The 14045-nt window shown below is 43.0% G+C and overlaps 1 protein-coding gene across 1 annotated transcript in view; it reads right to left on the reverse strand.

Annotated features, from left to right (window-relative positions):
• Positions 1-11883: 11883 nt before the first annotated feature.
• Positions 11884-14045, reverse strand: part of POLR3B (RNA polymerase III subunit B) — a 114928-nt gene continuing 112766 nt past the window's right edge. The window contains exon 28 of the mRNA XM_065886727.1: positions 11884-12674. Coding sequence (XP_065742799.1) covers positions 12545-12674 — 130 coding nt within the window. The 3' untranslated portion in view covers positions 11884-12544. The remainder of the gene's footprint in view (positions 12675-14045) is intronic.

The following is a 14045-nucleotide window of genomic DNA, read 5'->3' on the forward strand; positions in this document are numbered from 1 at the left end:
AAGAGACCCACTTCAAACCTAGGGACACATACAGACTGAAAAGTGAGGGGATGGAAAAAGATATTCCATGCAAATGGAAATCAAAAGAAAGCTGGAGTAGCAATTCTTATATCAGACAAAATAAACGTTAAAATAGACTATTACAAGACACAAAGAAGGACACTACATAATGATCAAGGAATCAATCCAAGGAGAAGATATAACAATTGTAAATATTTATGCACCTAACATAGGAGCACCTCAATACATAAGGTAAATGCTAACAGCCATAAAAGGGGAAATCAACAGTAACACAATAGTAGGGGACTTTATCACCCCATTTTCACCAAAGGACAGATCATCCAAAATGAAAATAAATAAGGAAACACAAGCTTTAAATGACACATTAAATAAGATCGACTTAATTGATATTTATAGGACATTCCATCCAAAAACAACAGAAAACACATTCTTCTCAAGTGCTCATGGAACATTCTCCAGGATACACCATATCTTGGGTCACAGATCAAGCCTTGACAAATTTAAGAAAACTGAAATTGTATCAAGTATCTTTTATGACCACAGCGCTATGAGACTAGATATCAATTACAGGAAAAAATGGTAAAAATACAAACACATGGAGGCTAAACAATACACACTACTTAATAATCAAGAGATCACTGAAGAAATCAAAGAGGAAATCAAAAAATAGCTAGAAATAAATGACAATGAAAACACAATGACCTAAAACCTATGGGATGCAGCAGTTCTAAGAGGGAAGTTTATAGCAATACAATTCTACCTCAAGAAACAAGAAACATCTCAAATTAAAAATCTAACCTTACACCTAAAGCAATTAGAGAAAGAAGAACAAAAAAACCCCAAAGTTAGCAGAAGGAAAGAAATCATAAAGATCAGATCAGAAATAAATGAAGGAAACGATAGCAAAGATCAATAGAAGTAGAAGCTGGTTCTTTGAGAAGATAAACAAAATTGATAAACCACTAGCCAGACTCATCAAGAAAAAAAGGGAGAAGACTCAAATCAACAGAATTAGAAATGAAAAAGGAGAAGTAACAACCGACACTGCAGAAATACAAAGGATCATGAGCGATTACTACAAGCAACTATATGTCAATAAAATGGACAACCTGGAAGAAATTGACAAATTCTTAGAAAAGCACAACTTTCCTAGACTGAACCAGGAAGAAATAGAAAACATAAACAGACCCACCACAAGCACTGAAATTGAAACTGTGATTAAAAATCTTCCAACAAACAAAAGCCCAGGACTAGATGGCTTCACAGGAGAATTTTATCAAACATTTAGAGAAGAGCTAACATCTATCCTTCTCAAACTCTTCCAAAATGTAGCAGAGGGGGGAACACTCCTAAACTCAATGTATGAGGCCACCATCACCCTGATACCAAAACCAGACAATGATGTCACAAAGAAAGAAAACTACAGGCCAACATCACTGATGAACATAGATGTAAAAATCCTCAACAAAATACTAGCAAACAGAATCTAACAGCACATTAAAAGGATCATACACCATGATCAAGTGGGGTTTGTCCCAGGAATGCAAGGATTCTTCAATATACGCAAATCACTCAATGTGATAAACCATATTAACAAACTGAAGGAGAAAAACCGTATGATCATCTCAATAGATGCAGAGAAACGTTCGACAAAATTCAACACCCATTTATGATAAAAACCCTGCAGAAAGTAGGCATAGAGGGAACTTTCCTCAACATAATAAAGGCCATATATGACAAACCCACAGACAACATCATCCTCAATGGTGAAAAACTGACACCATTTCCAGTAAGATCAGGAACAAGACAAGGTTGCCCACTCTCACCACTATTATTCAACAGTTTTGGAAGTTTTAGCCACAGCAATCAGACAAGAAAAAGAAATAAAAGGAATCCAAATCAGAAAAGAACAAGTAAAGCTGTCACTGTTTGCAGATGACATGATACTATACATAGAGAATCTTAAAGATGCCACCAGAAAACTACTAGAGCTAATCAATGAATTTGGTAAAGTAGCAGTATACAAAATTAATGCACAGAAACTTCTTGCATTCCTATACACTAATGATGAAAAATCTGAAAGTGAAATTAAGAAAACACTCCCATTTACCACTGCAACAGAAAGAATAAAATACCTAGGAATAAACCTACCTAAGGAGACAAAGGACTTGTATGCAAAAAATTATAAGACACTGATGGAAAAAAAAAAAAAAAAAAAAAAAGACACTGATGGAAGAAATTAAAGATGATACAAACAGATGGAGAGAAATACCATGTTCCTGGATTGGAAGAATCAACATTGTGAAAACGACTATACTACCCAAAGCAATCTACAGATTCAATGCAATCCCTATCAAACTACCACTGTCATTTCTCACAGAACTAGAACAAAATATTTCACAATTTGTATGGAAACACAAAAGACCCCAAACAGCCAAAGCAATCTTGAGAAAGAAAAACGGAGCTGGAGGAATCAGGCTCCCGGATGTCAGACTATACTACAAAGCTACAGTAATCAAGACAGTATGGTACTGGCACAAAAACAGAAATATAGATCAATGGAACAGGATAGAAAGCCCAGAGATAAACCCATGCACATATGGTCACCTTATCTTTGATAAAGGAGGCAAGAATATACAATGGAGAAAAGACAGCTTCTTCAATAAGTGGTGCTGGGAAAACTGGACAGCTACATGTAAAAGAATGAAATTAGAACACTCCTTAACACCATACACAAAAATAAGCTCAAAATGGATTAAAGACCTAAATGTAAGGCCAGAAACGATCAAACTCTTAGAGGAAAACATAGGCAGAACACTCTATGATATAAATCACAGCAAGATCCTTTTTGACCCAGCTCCTAGAGAAACGGAAATAAAAACAAAAATAAACAAGTGAGACCAAATGAAACTTAAAAGCTTTTGCACAGCAAAGGAAGCCATAAACAAGATGAAAAGACAACACTCAGAATGGGAGAAATATTTGCAAATAAAGCAACTGACAAAGGATTAATCTCCAAAATTTACAAGCAGCTCAATATCAAAAAAAAACAAAACAAACAACCCAATCCAAAAATGGGAGGAAGACCTAAATGGACATTTCTCCAAAGAAGATATACAGATTGCCAAAAACACATGAAAGAATGCCCAATATCATTAATCATTAGAGAAATGCAAATCAAAACTACAATGCGATATCATCTCGCAGCGGTCAGAATGGCCATCATCAAAAAATCTACAAACAATAAATGCTGGAGAGGGTGTGGAGAAAAGGGAACCCTCTTACACTGTTGGTGGGAACATATATTTGTACAGCCACTATGGAGAACAGTATGAAGGTTCCTTAAAAAACTAAAAATAGAACTACCAGATGACCCAACAATCCCACTACTGGGCATATACCCTGAGAAAACCATAATTCCAAAGGAGTTATGTACCACAATGTTCATTGAAGCTCTGTTTACAATAGCCAGGACATGGAAGCAACCTAAGTGTCCATCGACAGATGAATGGGTAAAGAAGACGTGGCACATATATACAATGGAGTATTACTCAGCCATAAAAAGAAACGAAATTGAGTTATTTGTAGTGAGGTGGATGGACCTAGAGTCTGTCATACAGAGTGAAGTAAGTCAGAAAGAGAAAAACAAATACCATATGCTAACACATATATATGGAATCTGAAAAAAAAAAAAGGGTCATGAAGAACCTAGGGGCAAGACGGGAATGAACACGCAGACCTACTAGAGAATGCACTTGAGGACACGGGGAGGGGTAAGGGTAGGCTGGGGACAAAGAAGCATCGACATATATACCCTACCTAATGTGTATATATGTAATATACTAATGTAAAATAGCTAGTGGGAAGCAGCTGCATAGCACAGGGAGATCAGCTTGGTGCTTTTGTGACCACCTAGAGGGGTGGGATAGGGAGGGTGGGAGGGACACACATGAGGGAGGGGATACGAGGGTGTATGTATACACGTAGCTGATTCACTGTGTTGTACAGCAGATACTAACACAGCATAGTAAAGCAATTCTACTCCAACAAAGATGTAAAAAAAAAAAATCAAACCTTCGCTTTATCAGCCTGATAGGCTGCCCTGCGAAGGTAACAAACCACACAGCTGAATTGAACTTAATTCAGAAAGAGAAGAAATGCTATTATAGAGGAAAGGCAAATAGGTTCCATACGGAAGTCTCTTCTAATCAATCATAACGAGAGCTGTATTTATTGAGCACTCATTATGTTGGTCACGTGAACTGAGTATTCTTACCCCATTTTTACAGATGAGGAAACTGAGGCAAAATAATTTGCCTAAGATTATATAGCTAGTAGGTGGTGGAGCCAGGATTTGAAGGCAGGCAGCCTGACTGCAGGGTCCTAGCTCCCAACCATGGTATGCTCTGGCCTCCCAGCTGGTGGGTGATGGCTAACTGAGCCTGGTGTTCAAGGGTCTGAGGCCAAATTCAGGTTTAGCAGGGTAGATTGCCACGATTAATCAGAGAGCTGCCAAAGGGATCCAGACACAGAACAGAAGCACATGTATGGGTACTTGCATCCCTGACTTTATTTAATAGAAAAAGGTCCTACAACATCTGTACTATCAGAACCATGTCTGCCTCAGTCCCTACAAATATTTACTCCTAGATTTTGGTAACATCTGACACTGAGTAAGGTAATTAGAGTAACTCTCCCTGCAGGTACAGCAGGTAACGAATCACTAACAGCTTCCTGTTTCATTTTCTGGACTGATGTTGGTATGTTTCAGGTCCTGACAGATTGTAGACCTACTTGGGACAAGCAAGACCGAGAGTAACGATGAAGGAAATTTTCCAGTAACTCAGAAAGACAGTTGCTGCTACTGAGATTCCGGCTCTGGAGTCCCAGCCCTAGTGCTGTCATCTTAAAGTGCAGACAGTACTCTGGCTTGCTAGGAGGGCTATGACCCCATTTACTCCCACAGGACTACTCAAAGGGAGGGCAGTCTTTGGCTTTGGGGTAGACTGGGGGCTGAACAGTCCCTGCCACATGGCAGGCAGATGCAAAGCTGAGGTTTGATTGGGTAAAAGATGAGAATCAGCATGCATCTTTGACAAAAACAAAAAATGGCGAGAGATCTAATACAACGTCAGGCTGTGGGCAGATGTGAATAAAAACGTATATTATAACTGGTCGTATCTTTTGGTATCTGTAACATTATCATCAGATATATAAAAGCACATTTTACAATAGGAATGAAACTTAATTAACTTAACGACCAACATGATTGACATGTTTTATCTGATGCCATTTACGACTGGCACATTGAAGAAAAGACAAGGGCTTCGTGGTTCACGATAACATTTGTTAGTATAGTCACTGGCTCATCCAGAGGCACGCTGGCTGTCAGTGTACTGAGGACAAATCCATATAACTACAGTCTAAAATTGTTCTCATTTGCTTTGTAATTTAAACCACTTTCATACGCATTGTCTGGAGACATTCTTGATCATCAGGACCAGGGGGATGTTACTGGCATCTAGTGGGTAGAGGCCAGAGATGATGCTCAACATCCTACAGTGCACAGGTCAGTGCCCCACAAAAAGAATTATTCGGCCCAAAATGTCAATAGCGCCGAGGCTGAGAAACTCTGGTCTAGTCTGGTCTAGTCTAATCCAAAGGCTGGCTCTGAGAGAGGTTGGGATCCAAAGCTCTTCATGTAGCTTACAACAGACTATATGGGGAGAGGAAAGCTAACCTTTATTGAGTGTTTACCAGGGGGAAGGCACTGTTCACCGGAATTAACTCATCTCATCACAACAAACCTGTGGGGTGGTCCTATTCTGACCCTGTACAAGCCTGGGTGGAGTGGTGGAGGCAGACAGGTAGGTTATACTCTGTGAAACAGATGAGAAGACTGAGACTTGGCACGTCAGGGGAAGACCTGGGCGTCCAGCTCCAGCGCAGGGCATGGTGGTGCCTCTGCTGCGTTCACATGCACAGAGTAGGAAGGCCAGAGTGGCTCTGCCCTCTCCTTCTGTTGGCAACACCACTGCCAATTCATGTTCAGGCAGCAGCTCCAAGGTTACGTGGCTCTGGGGCTCCCACACCCACTCTTGCAGGCTCAGCACCTGGAAAGAGTAGGAAAAATCACAGCACCAAACTGTGATGGTAGCCCATGGGGCTCAAGGAAGCTGTGCAGCACCCAGAGCTTATCTGCTGACTTTGTGCTTTGCTTGGGGAGAGGTGGCGCTGGGGCATCCCTGGGGGGACCTGGACACCAGACTGAAATGCCCAGCAGGGACAGGGACAGAGACTGGAGTTTTCCAGACCGTCACTTCAGAAAGGCCCCCTTCGATGTGGGACATGTCTGTGGGGCTGGCAGGCAGATCTGGTACTGAGTGGAAAGAAGCTGCAGAAGGAGAAAGCGGAAACCACAGGGCCAGAGTCAGAAACCAGTTAGCCCAAGTGAGAGGAGCACCCCAGGTTGCTGGAGAGGAGCTTCTCCAGGGGTGGGGTAGGGGAGGCTGGGAAGGTGGGGCTGGAGCCCTGTGGGAAGTGTGGTCCAATACAATCTGCTGCTTAAGGGGAAGTCATGCCACAGAAAGAGAGGAAAGTGGGGAGCTAGTTCCCAAAGTGTGGGTTCTTCAGCACCCCTAAAAATCCAAAGGCTGGCTCTGAGAGAGGATGGGATCCAAAGCTCTTCATGTAGCTTACAACAGTGGGTCTCAACGTTTAGCCTGCATTGGAACCACCTGGAGGGCTGGCTTGTTAAACCATAGATCGCTGGGTTCCACCCAAAAGTCCTAACAAGTTCCCAGGTGACACTGATGCCGCTGGTCCAGGGATCACACTTTGAGTCAGGGTACCCTACCCCCTCCAAAGATCTGTCATCATTACTTAACCGTAAAGGGTATTATTATTCCAGTTTCTTCAAAGACGGTGTTCGTAGGAGTCCCTATTTAACGTATAGCAAATTCACCAAACCTCCACTCAAATTATATTAAAAATGTGAATGTAAACTTCACCCCAGCATCCAATACAGAAGATTCTGGATCCATCATCCTTGTTAATTTATTCACACCACTCCTTGCCTTCATTAATGTGGATGATTGGGAGTTAACCAGACTTAAAATTTATTATGCATGGAATGAGAGCTATTACCCAGACTTGAAAAATAGTTTAAGTCCTTGGATTATGGTCTGAGATTTTAGACCTGAGTGAAAATGTGAGTTTCAGGTTGTCCTGAGAATTTCTGCCATGACATCCTGATCACAATAAACTTGATCTGCCGACGCAAATCTCTTAATTGCTTCTGGAGCCTGTGTCTGAAACCCAAACTGGTAGCTTGGCTTTGGTAACAAACAGTATATATACTTCTGGATTGCCACTGCTTTTTTTTTTTTTTTTTCTCCATTTAAAATGGCCTCTTTAAAGGCTTGACATTACTTTCCCACCAACCTTGGCCCCGTGGGACTGATGTAGTAAAAATCCAACTTTTAGTCAGCAAATGAAATAAACTGTGCTCAAGACACATATGGAGTAAATATGGATGGTAAAGAGGTGCTATTTTTATAGTCACTTTTCTGACCATCCGTCTCACAAAGGACTTACTTACAGGTCTCTCGGAACCTGGCTTCTCTATTCCTCAGCTGGCTGAGCAGCGGACGGGCCCAGCCACCAGCCCTCCTGTGCTTATTCTCTTGTGACTCATCACTGCAAATGAAGGTGTTGGCCCCAAATGCTCTGAAGCAGCTGAAAACTAACCCATTATATAGCACCCAATCAAGCCCTCTCCCCCTTTACTAGACTCTTCACACATGGAAGCATTTTGAGACCTGGCTCTCTGGGCTTCCAGAAACTATTCCGGGACTCCCACACTGACAAAAGGCCTCACTTTGATGTCAGCGGTAAATAGTTGTTCCGGGGAAGTGTGCTCTCTAATCCCAGCACCCTCCTTCCCCCCCATCACCATGAAACGGGGCGGCTTTCACAAACAGCTTTTGTAAAACCCTACAGTCTCTGTCCTTGGCCCTGGTTCCCAAACTCCTTCTTCCAGAGGAAACCTGGGGCTTGCTTTTCCTAACCCTTTCCTGATGACGCTGTGCAGGATAAGGCCAGTCCTGGCAGCGCTGTGAGGAGTATTGGGACTATCAGTGAGAACAGTAACAAGCACTTGTGAACACGCATTACGTGCCAGGTACTGCACTGAGTCATTTAGATGTATTATCTCATTTAACCCTAAAAATGTCCCTGGCTGTCAGTACTGTTATTTTTCCCATTTTGAAGATGGGTAAACTAAAGCAAAGATAACATATTTGGGGTGACAAAACTATTAAGTGAAGAGACAAACACAGGTTTAGAACCTCTGTTCTTATAAAAAACTTATCTGTTGAAGTATAATGTATATTCAGAAAAGTGAAAAATCCTGTGTATACAGCTCAGTGCATTTTCATTAACACACCCATGTGACCAACTCGGGTCAAAAAAATATGGCCAGCACCCTAGAAGCCCCCTTCCTGTACTACAGAGTCACCAGCCACCCACTCTGCACAGGAACTGTTATCAAGATTTCTTAGATCATAGATTAGTTTTGCTTGTTTTTGAATTGAAATGGAACTGATCCAGTATGTATTCCTTTGCATTTAACTTTTTTTTTTTACCCACTATTACAGTTGTGAGATTATCCGTGATACTGTATGAGGCTTTTCATCACTATATAGTGTTCCACTGTGCAAACATCCCACAACTGATTTATTCCATTGTTAATAGGCAGTGGTTATTTATAGTCAGGGCCATTACAATAGTGCTATTAGAAACATTTCTGCTCACGCCTACTGATAACATACACACACTTTTCTGCCGGGCCCACACACACCCAGGAAAGGGACTGCTGGGCACATTCAGCTTTAAAAGATAGTGCTAGCAGGGCTTCCCTGGTGGCGCAGTGGTTGAGAGTCCACCTGCCGATGCAGGGGACGCGGGTTCGTGCCCTGGTCAGGGAAGATCCCACATGCCGCGGAGCGGCTGGGCCCGTGAGCCATGGCCGCTGAGCCTGCGCATCTGGAGCCTGTGCTCCGCAACGGGAGAGGCCACAACAGTGAGAGGCCCGCGTACCACAAACAAAAACAAAAACAAAAACTGCTAGCAGTTCAGCCAGGCAGGGCTGCTGTGAGCTGGCAAATGTCTTTAGGGGTATAACGGACTGAACTGGGTCTCTCCAAAAGTCCTACGTTGAAGCCCCAGCTCCCCGTGTGACTGTATTTGTAGACAGAGCCTTTAAGGAGGTGACTAACATTAAATAAGGTCACAGGGGCCCTACTCCAATAGGACTGGTGTTCTTTGAGGGAGAGGAGGAGACCTGGAGACTGCTCAGTCTCCTAACACAAAGGAGAGGCCACGGGAGGATACAGTGAGAGGTGGGCGTCTGCAGCCAGGAAGGAGCAGAGTCCTCACCAAAGACCAAATCTGTCAGCACCTTGATCTTGGACTTTGAACCTCCAGAACTGTGAGAAGTTCTGTGGCATCCTGTTGCAGCAGCCAGAGCGGACTAATACAAGGGGAAAAGTGGTGGGAAGGTTGGGTTCGCCTCAGTGAGCTTTCTTTCTAGTTGGGATCTTGGCCTTTCTAGGCCTGGTGTCTTGGCCACTCTGAGCCCGCAGTTTTGTCTCCCCAGCCCTTGGACTCTGCCAAAGCTTGGGAAAGGGGTGCAGCCTCTCAGTGGCTTTGACCTGGCTTTTTAGCCTCTCATCCTTGTGCCAATTCCAGCCTGGCAAAGCCTTGAGGGAAAAAGTGCTTCGAGGGTGGCCTGCAAAAGGTTACTGTCATTACTGGAAATGGAAATCTAACTGGTAGTTTTTAAAACAAGGAACTTACAAATACCAAAATAAAACTGTAGTAGGACTAACACCAATTCTGGCCTCTTTTTATTAATATATTATTTAGTCAACTAGCTATTCAAATGTAGTATTTGCTAGTTTTTGAAATTATCAACCCGACACAATTTTTTCCTCTAAGGATGTCTCAGTTTGGAACCCACACTTTCTAGATCTTTGATAACGTGGAGAACTGACTTCCTAGGTTAGGCGACTACCCTCAAAATGATCAGAACTGCCTGAACTGTTTTTGAAAAAAGATGTTTAAGAAATTCAAATACTCAGTGGCATCTGAATAAAAAAAATTGTTACATTTAGTGATTGAAACACAGAATCATGGATGAAACCCAGAGAGCCCTACAAATCGGGAAGCCTGGTTTCAAGGCCCGTACTGTTCCCTGTTAGTGGTAGGGCCCTAGGTGAGTCAGCCACTTGGTGCCTCAGTTTCTTTTTTTTTTTTAACATCTTTATTGGAGTATAATTGCTTTACAATGGTGTGTTAGTTTCTGCTGTATAACAAAGTGAATCAGTTATACATATACATATATCCCCATATCCCCTCCCTCTCGCGTCTCCCTCCCACCCTCCCTCCCTATCCCTCCCCTCTAGGTGGACACAAAGCACCCAGCTGATCTCCCTGTGCTATGCAGCTGCTTCCCACCAGCTATCTGTTTTACATTTGGTAGTGTATATAAGTCCATGCCACTCTCTCACTTTGTCCCAGCTTACCCTTCCCCTTCCCCGTGTCCTCAAGTCCATTCTCTACATCTGTGTCTTTAATCCTGTCCTGGTGCCTCAGTTTCTTTAGCTGTAGAAAGGGCATAATCACACTTGTGAAGTGTTCTTGAATTTCCAGAGCACAGCTAATCATTTGCCCTGGGAGCTCCCTCAGCACTGCCGGGGTTAAGCCTTAGCATTGATTGAGGGACAGCGTTCCTAGCTGATGTCCTGGCCTCCTCCAGTGGGTTCTGAGCTCCTTAGGGCAGAGGTCATGTCCTGCCCCTTCTATCCTCAGTACAGGGCCTCACACAAGGGAGGTACCGAGTGCTGTGACGTAACCCCCATGCCACTCAGCACGCCGTGTCCTGGCAGCTCTTCCCCGTGTTCACTGACGTGGCATGCCTCACAGGGCAGGGCAATGGCGTCTTCAGCAGAGTTGATAAGTGGAGTTGTCACATAATGGGAAATAGTCAGAATCACCCTACAAAGCTCCTTACATGGCTCACGAAGTGCAGTACATATACATTCAATCTAATTCAGTCACCTTTAGGCACCATCACTTTTGAGAATGACAAAGCCAGATGCAAGGAAGGAACCACCGACAGAACTGAAGACCTGAGCATTCAAATTCCTCTGCCCTCGTAATCCTACTGAGTCCCTGAGGGGAATGGAGACACTCGGAGATGTCTGGGGAAGGTTTACTCCCCTGGAGCGTGTCCTGTGAAGCCTCGAGGACTCTTACACCTGAGTGAGACTGTCAAGGTTGGGTTCTCAAGTCAGTGACTAGCCTGGCTCCCTCTTTTGAAGAGTCCCAGCACACAGTAGCTTGATAAAAGGCTTTGAAAAAGTCCTTGGCATGTTTAACTGGGATACACGCAGTTTTTCAACCTTATTTGACACTGGACCTTGATTCCTGTTGGTGTATGATGTCTATTAATATTCTGTGGGACATGTTCAATGTGGCATGCTGGGAATGCAGCCTCAGACCATTACTCAAAGCTTTTCTGACTTATTTTATAAACAATCCCTAACACAAATATTGATCTGCCTTCAGGGCACAGCAATTAAGAACAACCTAGAATTGGATGAAGAAGGCTGTCAGATTAAAAACAAAATGGACAGCTAACAGCCTGGCAGGAATGGAAAGGACAGAAAACTTACAGAGCATCCACGGAATTATTTTCAGATATTCAACAAATATTATTGTATGGTATGATCACGGAGGTTCAGAAGAGTAGCAGTCCTTAAGAAAATGTGACATCCTTGGCAAACTTGCTTAAGATGGTAGGAAGACATTTATTATCTTTACCAAGGTTAGAATTAAAAAGTTGGGTATATACAGACAAGATTCATTTGTTGGGAAAATTTATCTCCTCACCGCACAAGATAAGAACCGCAACCCTCTTACCATTCGCTTTCCCAGCTTCCCGCAGTTGTCTTTCCTTCAGATACTGCTCAGATCAGCCTCCTGGACAAAGGCCGAGTCAACCAACTCAAAAAGATTCTTCACGTCCTGCCCGCTTCATAAGAATCTGAGTTTTATTTAACCCCAAACTTTTTTTTTTTTTTAAGGAGGAAGGTCTTTCTAATGAGTAAATTTCAAGATACCAGAACATAAATAAAAGTTTATTTATCTTTTAGGTCATGTCCACTCGTGAATCACATTCAGTACACGGATGAGAGACTTTGTTACAGTCCATGTCGTTGGCACCTCCTCCGTGGCCCGAGGCTTGTTGATCGAGGTTGTTCAGCCAGTCTCCTAATGTACAAAAAGCCTCTCCATCAATTTCGTGGGGTTTCTGTTGTTTGTTTGTTTTTGCAGAGAAAGAGAACATTCAAAGGAATTATTCCTGGGAGCAGAAGTGGTCCTCATGCCTTCCACCCTTCCGCTTTCCACTGTGTTTAACATACCAACTATTCTCTTTAAATAACCGTTTTTTCCATCCTTACTCATTGTACTTGGACAGTTTCAACCTGGGGATAATGTTCATCGACTGCAGCTCCTGGAAGAGCAGCTTGCAGGCGTACGGGATGCGCAGGGAGGACACGTGGCAGGACGACTTGCAGAAATGGCACCTGAAACCCAAGTCAGCTGTGTTAGACGGACAGCAACTTAGAGGTAGGGGCCTGCACACAGGAAGTGAGGATTTGCTCTGAAAATTCCATGACCATCCTATCAAGTTCATTCGTTTTCTATTCCTCAGTGTTCAGTCACACTATCAAATATGTATGTATGTGCCCCCAAAATAAAAAGCAGCATCCAAGGCAGCAAAAGAAAGAACAAAACAATATCACTCCCCCAGTTTTAAAAGCATGGAATTTTAATCAGTACTTCCACACTTCTAGACCTTTCTCCTCAAAATGCAAAATATCTGCCTATGTATTTATTTTGAATGAGGGCCAGAAATCTGAACCGTCTGAGTGTTACTCAGATTTAGACGTTTTTTATTGTTGAAAGAGCTCCAAACCGATTGAATCCATGTCCATGTATGTGAAAAGCACCTACTACTCTATACTATTCTAGACAAGATGCTCAATTTGATTTCTGTCACTGAAATGCTTGAAGTGTGATGGGAAAGAGAAGACTTTCATATAGAAAGGTGGTACCCAATCAAATGCTACCTATTTTTCCAGCACTCTTCAAGCGTGGTTATTTCTCTTAGTCCTGGAAGCCACTGCACTGAACAACGTGCTGGCCCCTGTGCGAAACCAAGGAACCTGTGTGCGCGTGCGTGTGCGTATATTCTCATTTAATCCTCACAACAGCACCTGCTCCTGACCACTGTGCCTGCTCTTCCAATTAGGATTTTCTTTTCCTTCAGGAAGAGCCAGTGAACTGAACCTAGATCTTAGTCAATAGCTACAACTAAAGAAGGGTCCCTGGGGAGAAAGTGAATTATTTTCTCAGGTTTCAGACCAAAATAGGACCTTACCCTATACCTCAAGGATCTGGGGCATCTGGAACAATAGGTTTCCAGTAAAAATCCTGAGACTTAATATGTAGAAAACTAGGTCCTCCCAGTCAACAGGGGGCAAAATGAGTGCAAGAGGAACAGCAACCAGGGCTTTGAAGACTCAGTGCTGACTGGGGACTAGAGCGAGACTCCTTAGTGAACGGTAAAGGCCCTTCTGGAGGGATGTGTGTTAAAAACGTAGACACACGTGTTATTTCACTGAGTAATCACAAAAGTGGCAAAATATGTACACGAGAATGTTCACGGTCACACTACTTATAACGCACAGTAGCGTATGCATACTACTCCGGCATAAAGCAGGAGATGGCTCATGTGTCCAACAAGCAGTTTGTTCTGTGATTACAGGACATTTATGCAGAAGACTCCCGTGCAGCCATTAAGCGTGATGCTGAAGACCCACATTAGTGAAATGTAAAGGTGTCCAGGACACACTGTGGAGCAGAAAAAGCAGTTTGCTAAACAGTGTGATCAC

This window comes from Phocoena phocoena, chromosome 11, assembly GCF_963924675.1.
Source record: "Phocoena phocoena chromosome 11, mPhoPho1.1, whole genome shotgun sequence".
NCBI lineage: Eukaryota > Metazoa > Chordata > Mammalia > Artiodactyla > Phocoenidae > Phocoena > Phocoena phocoena.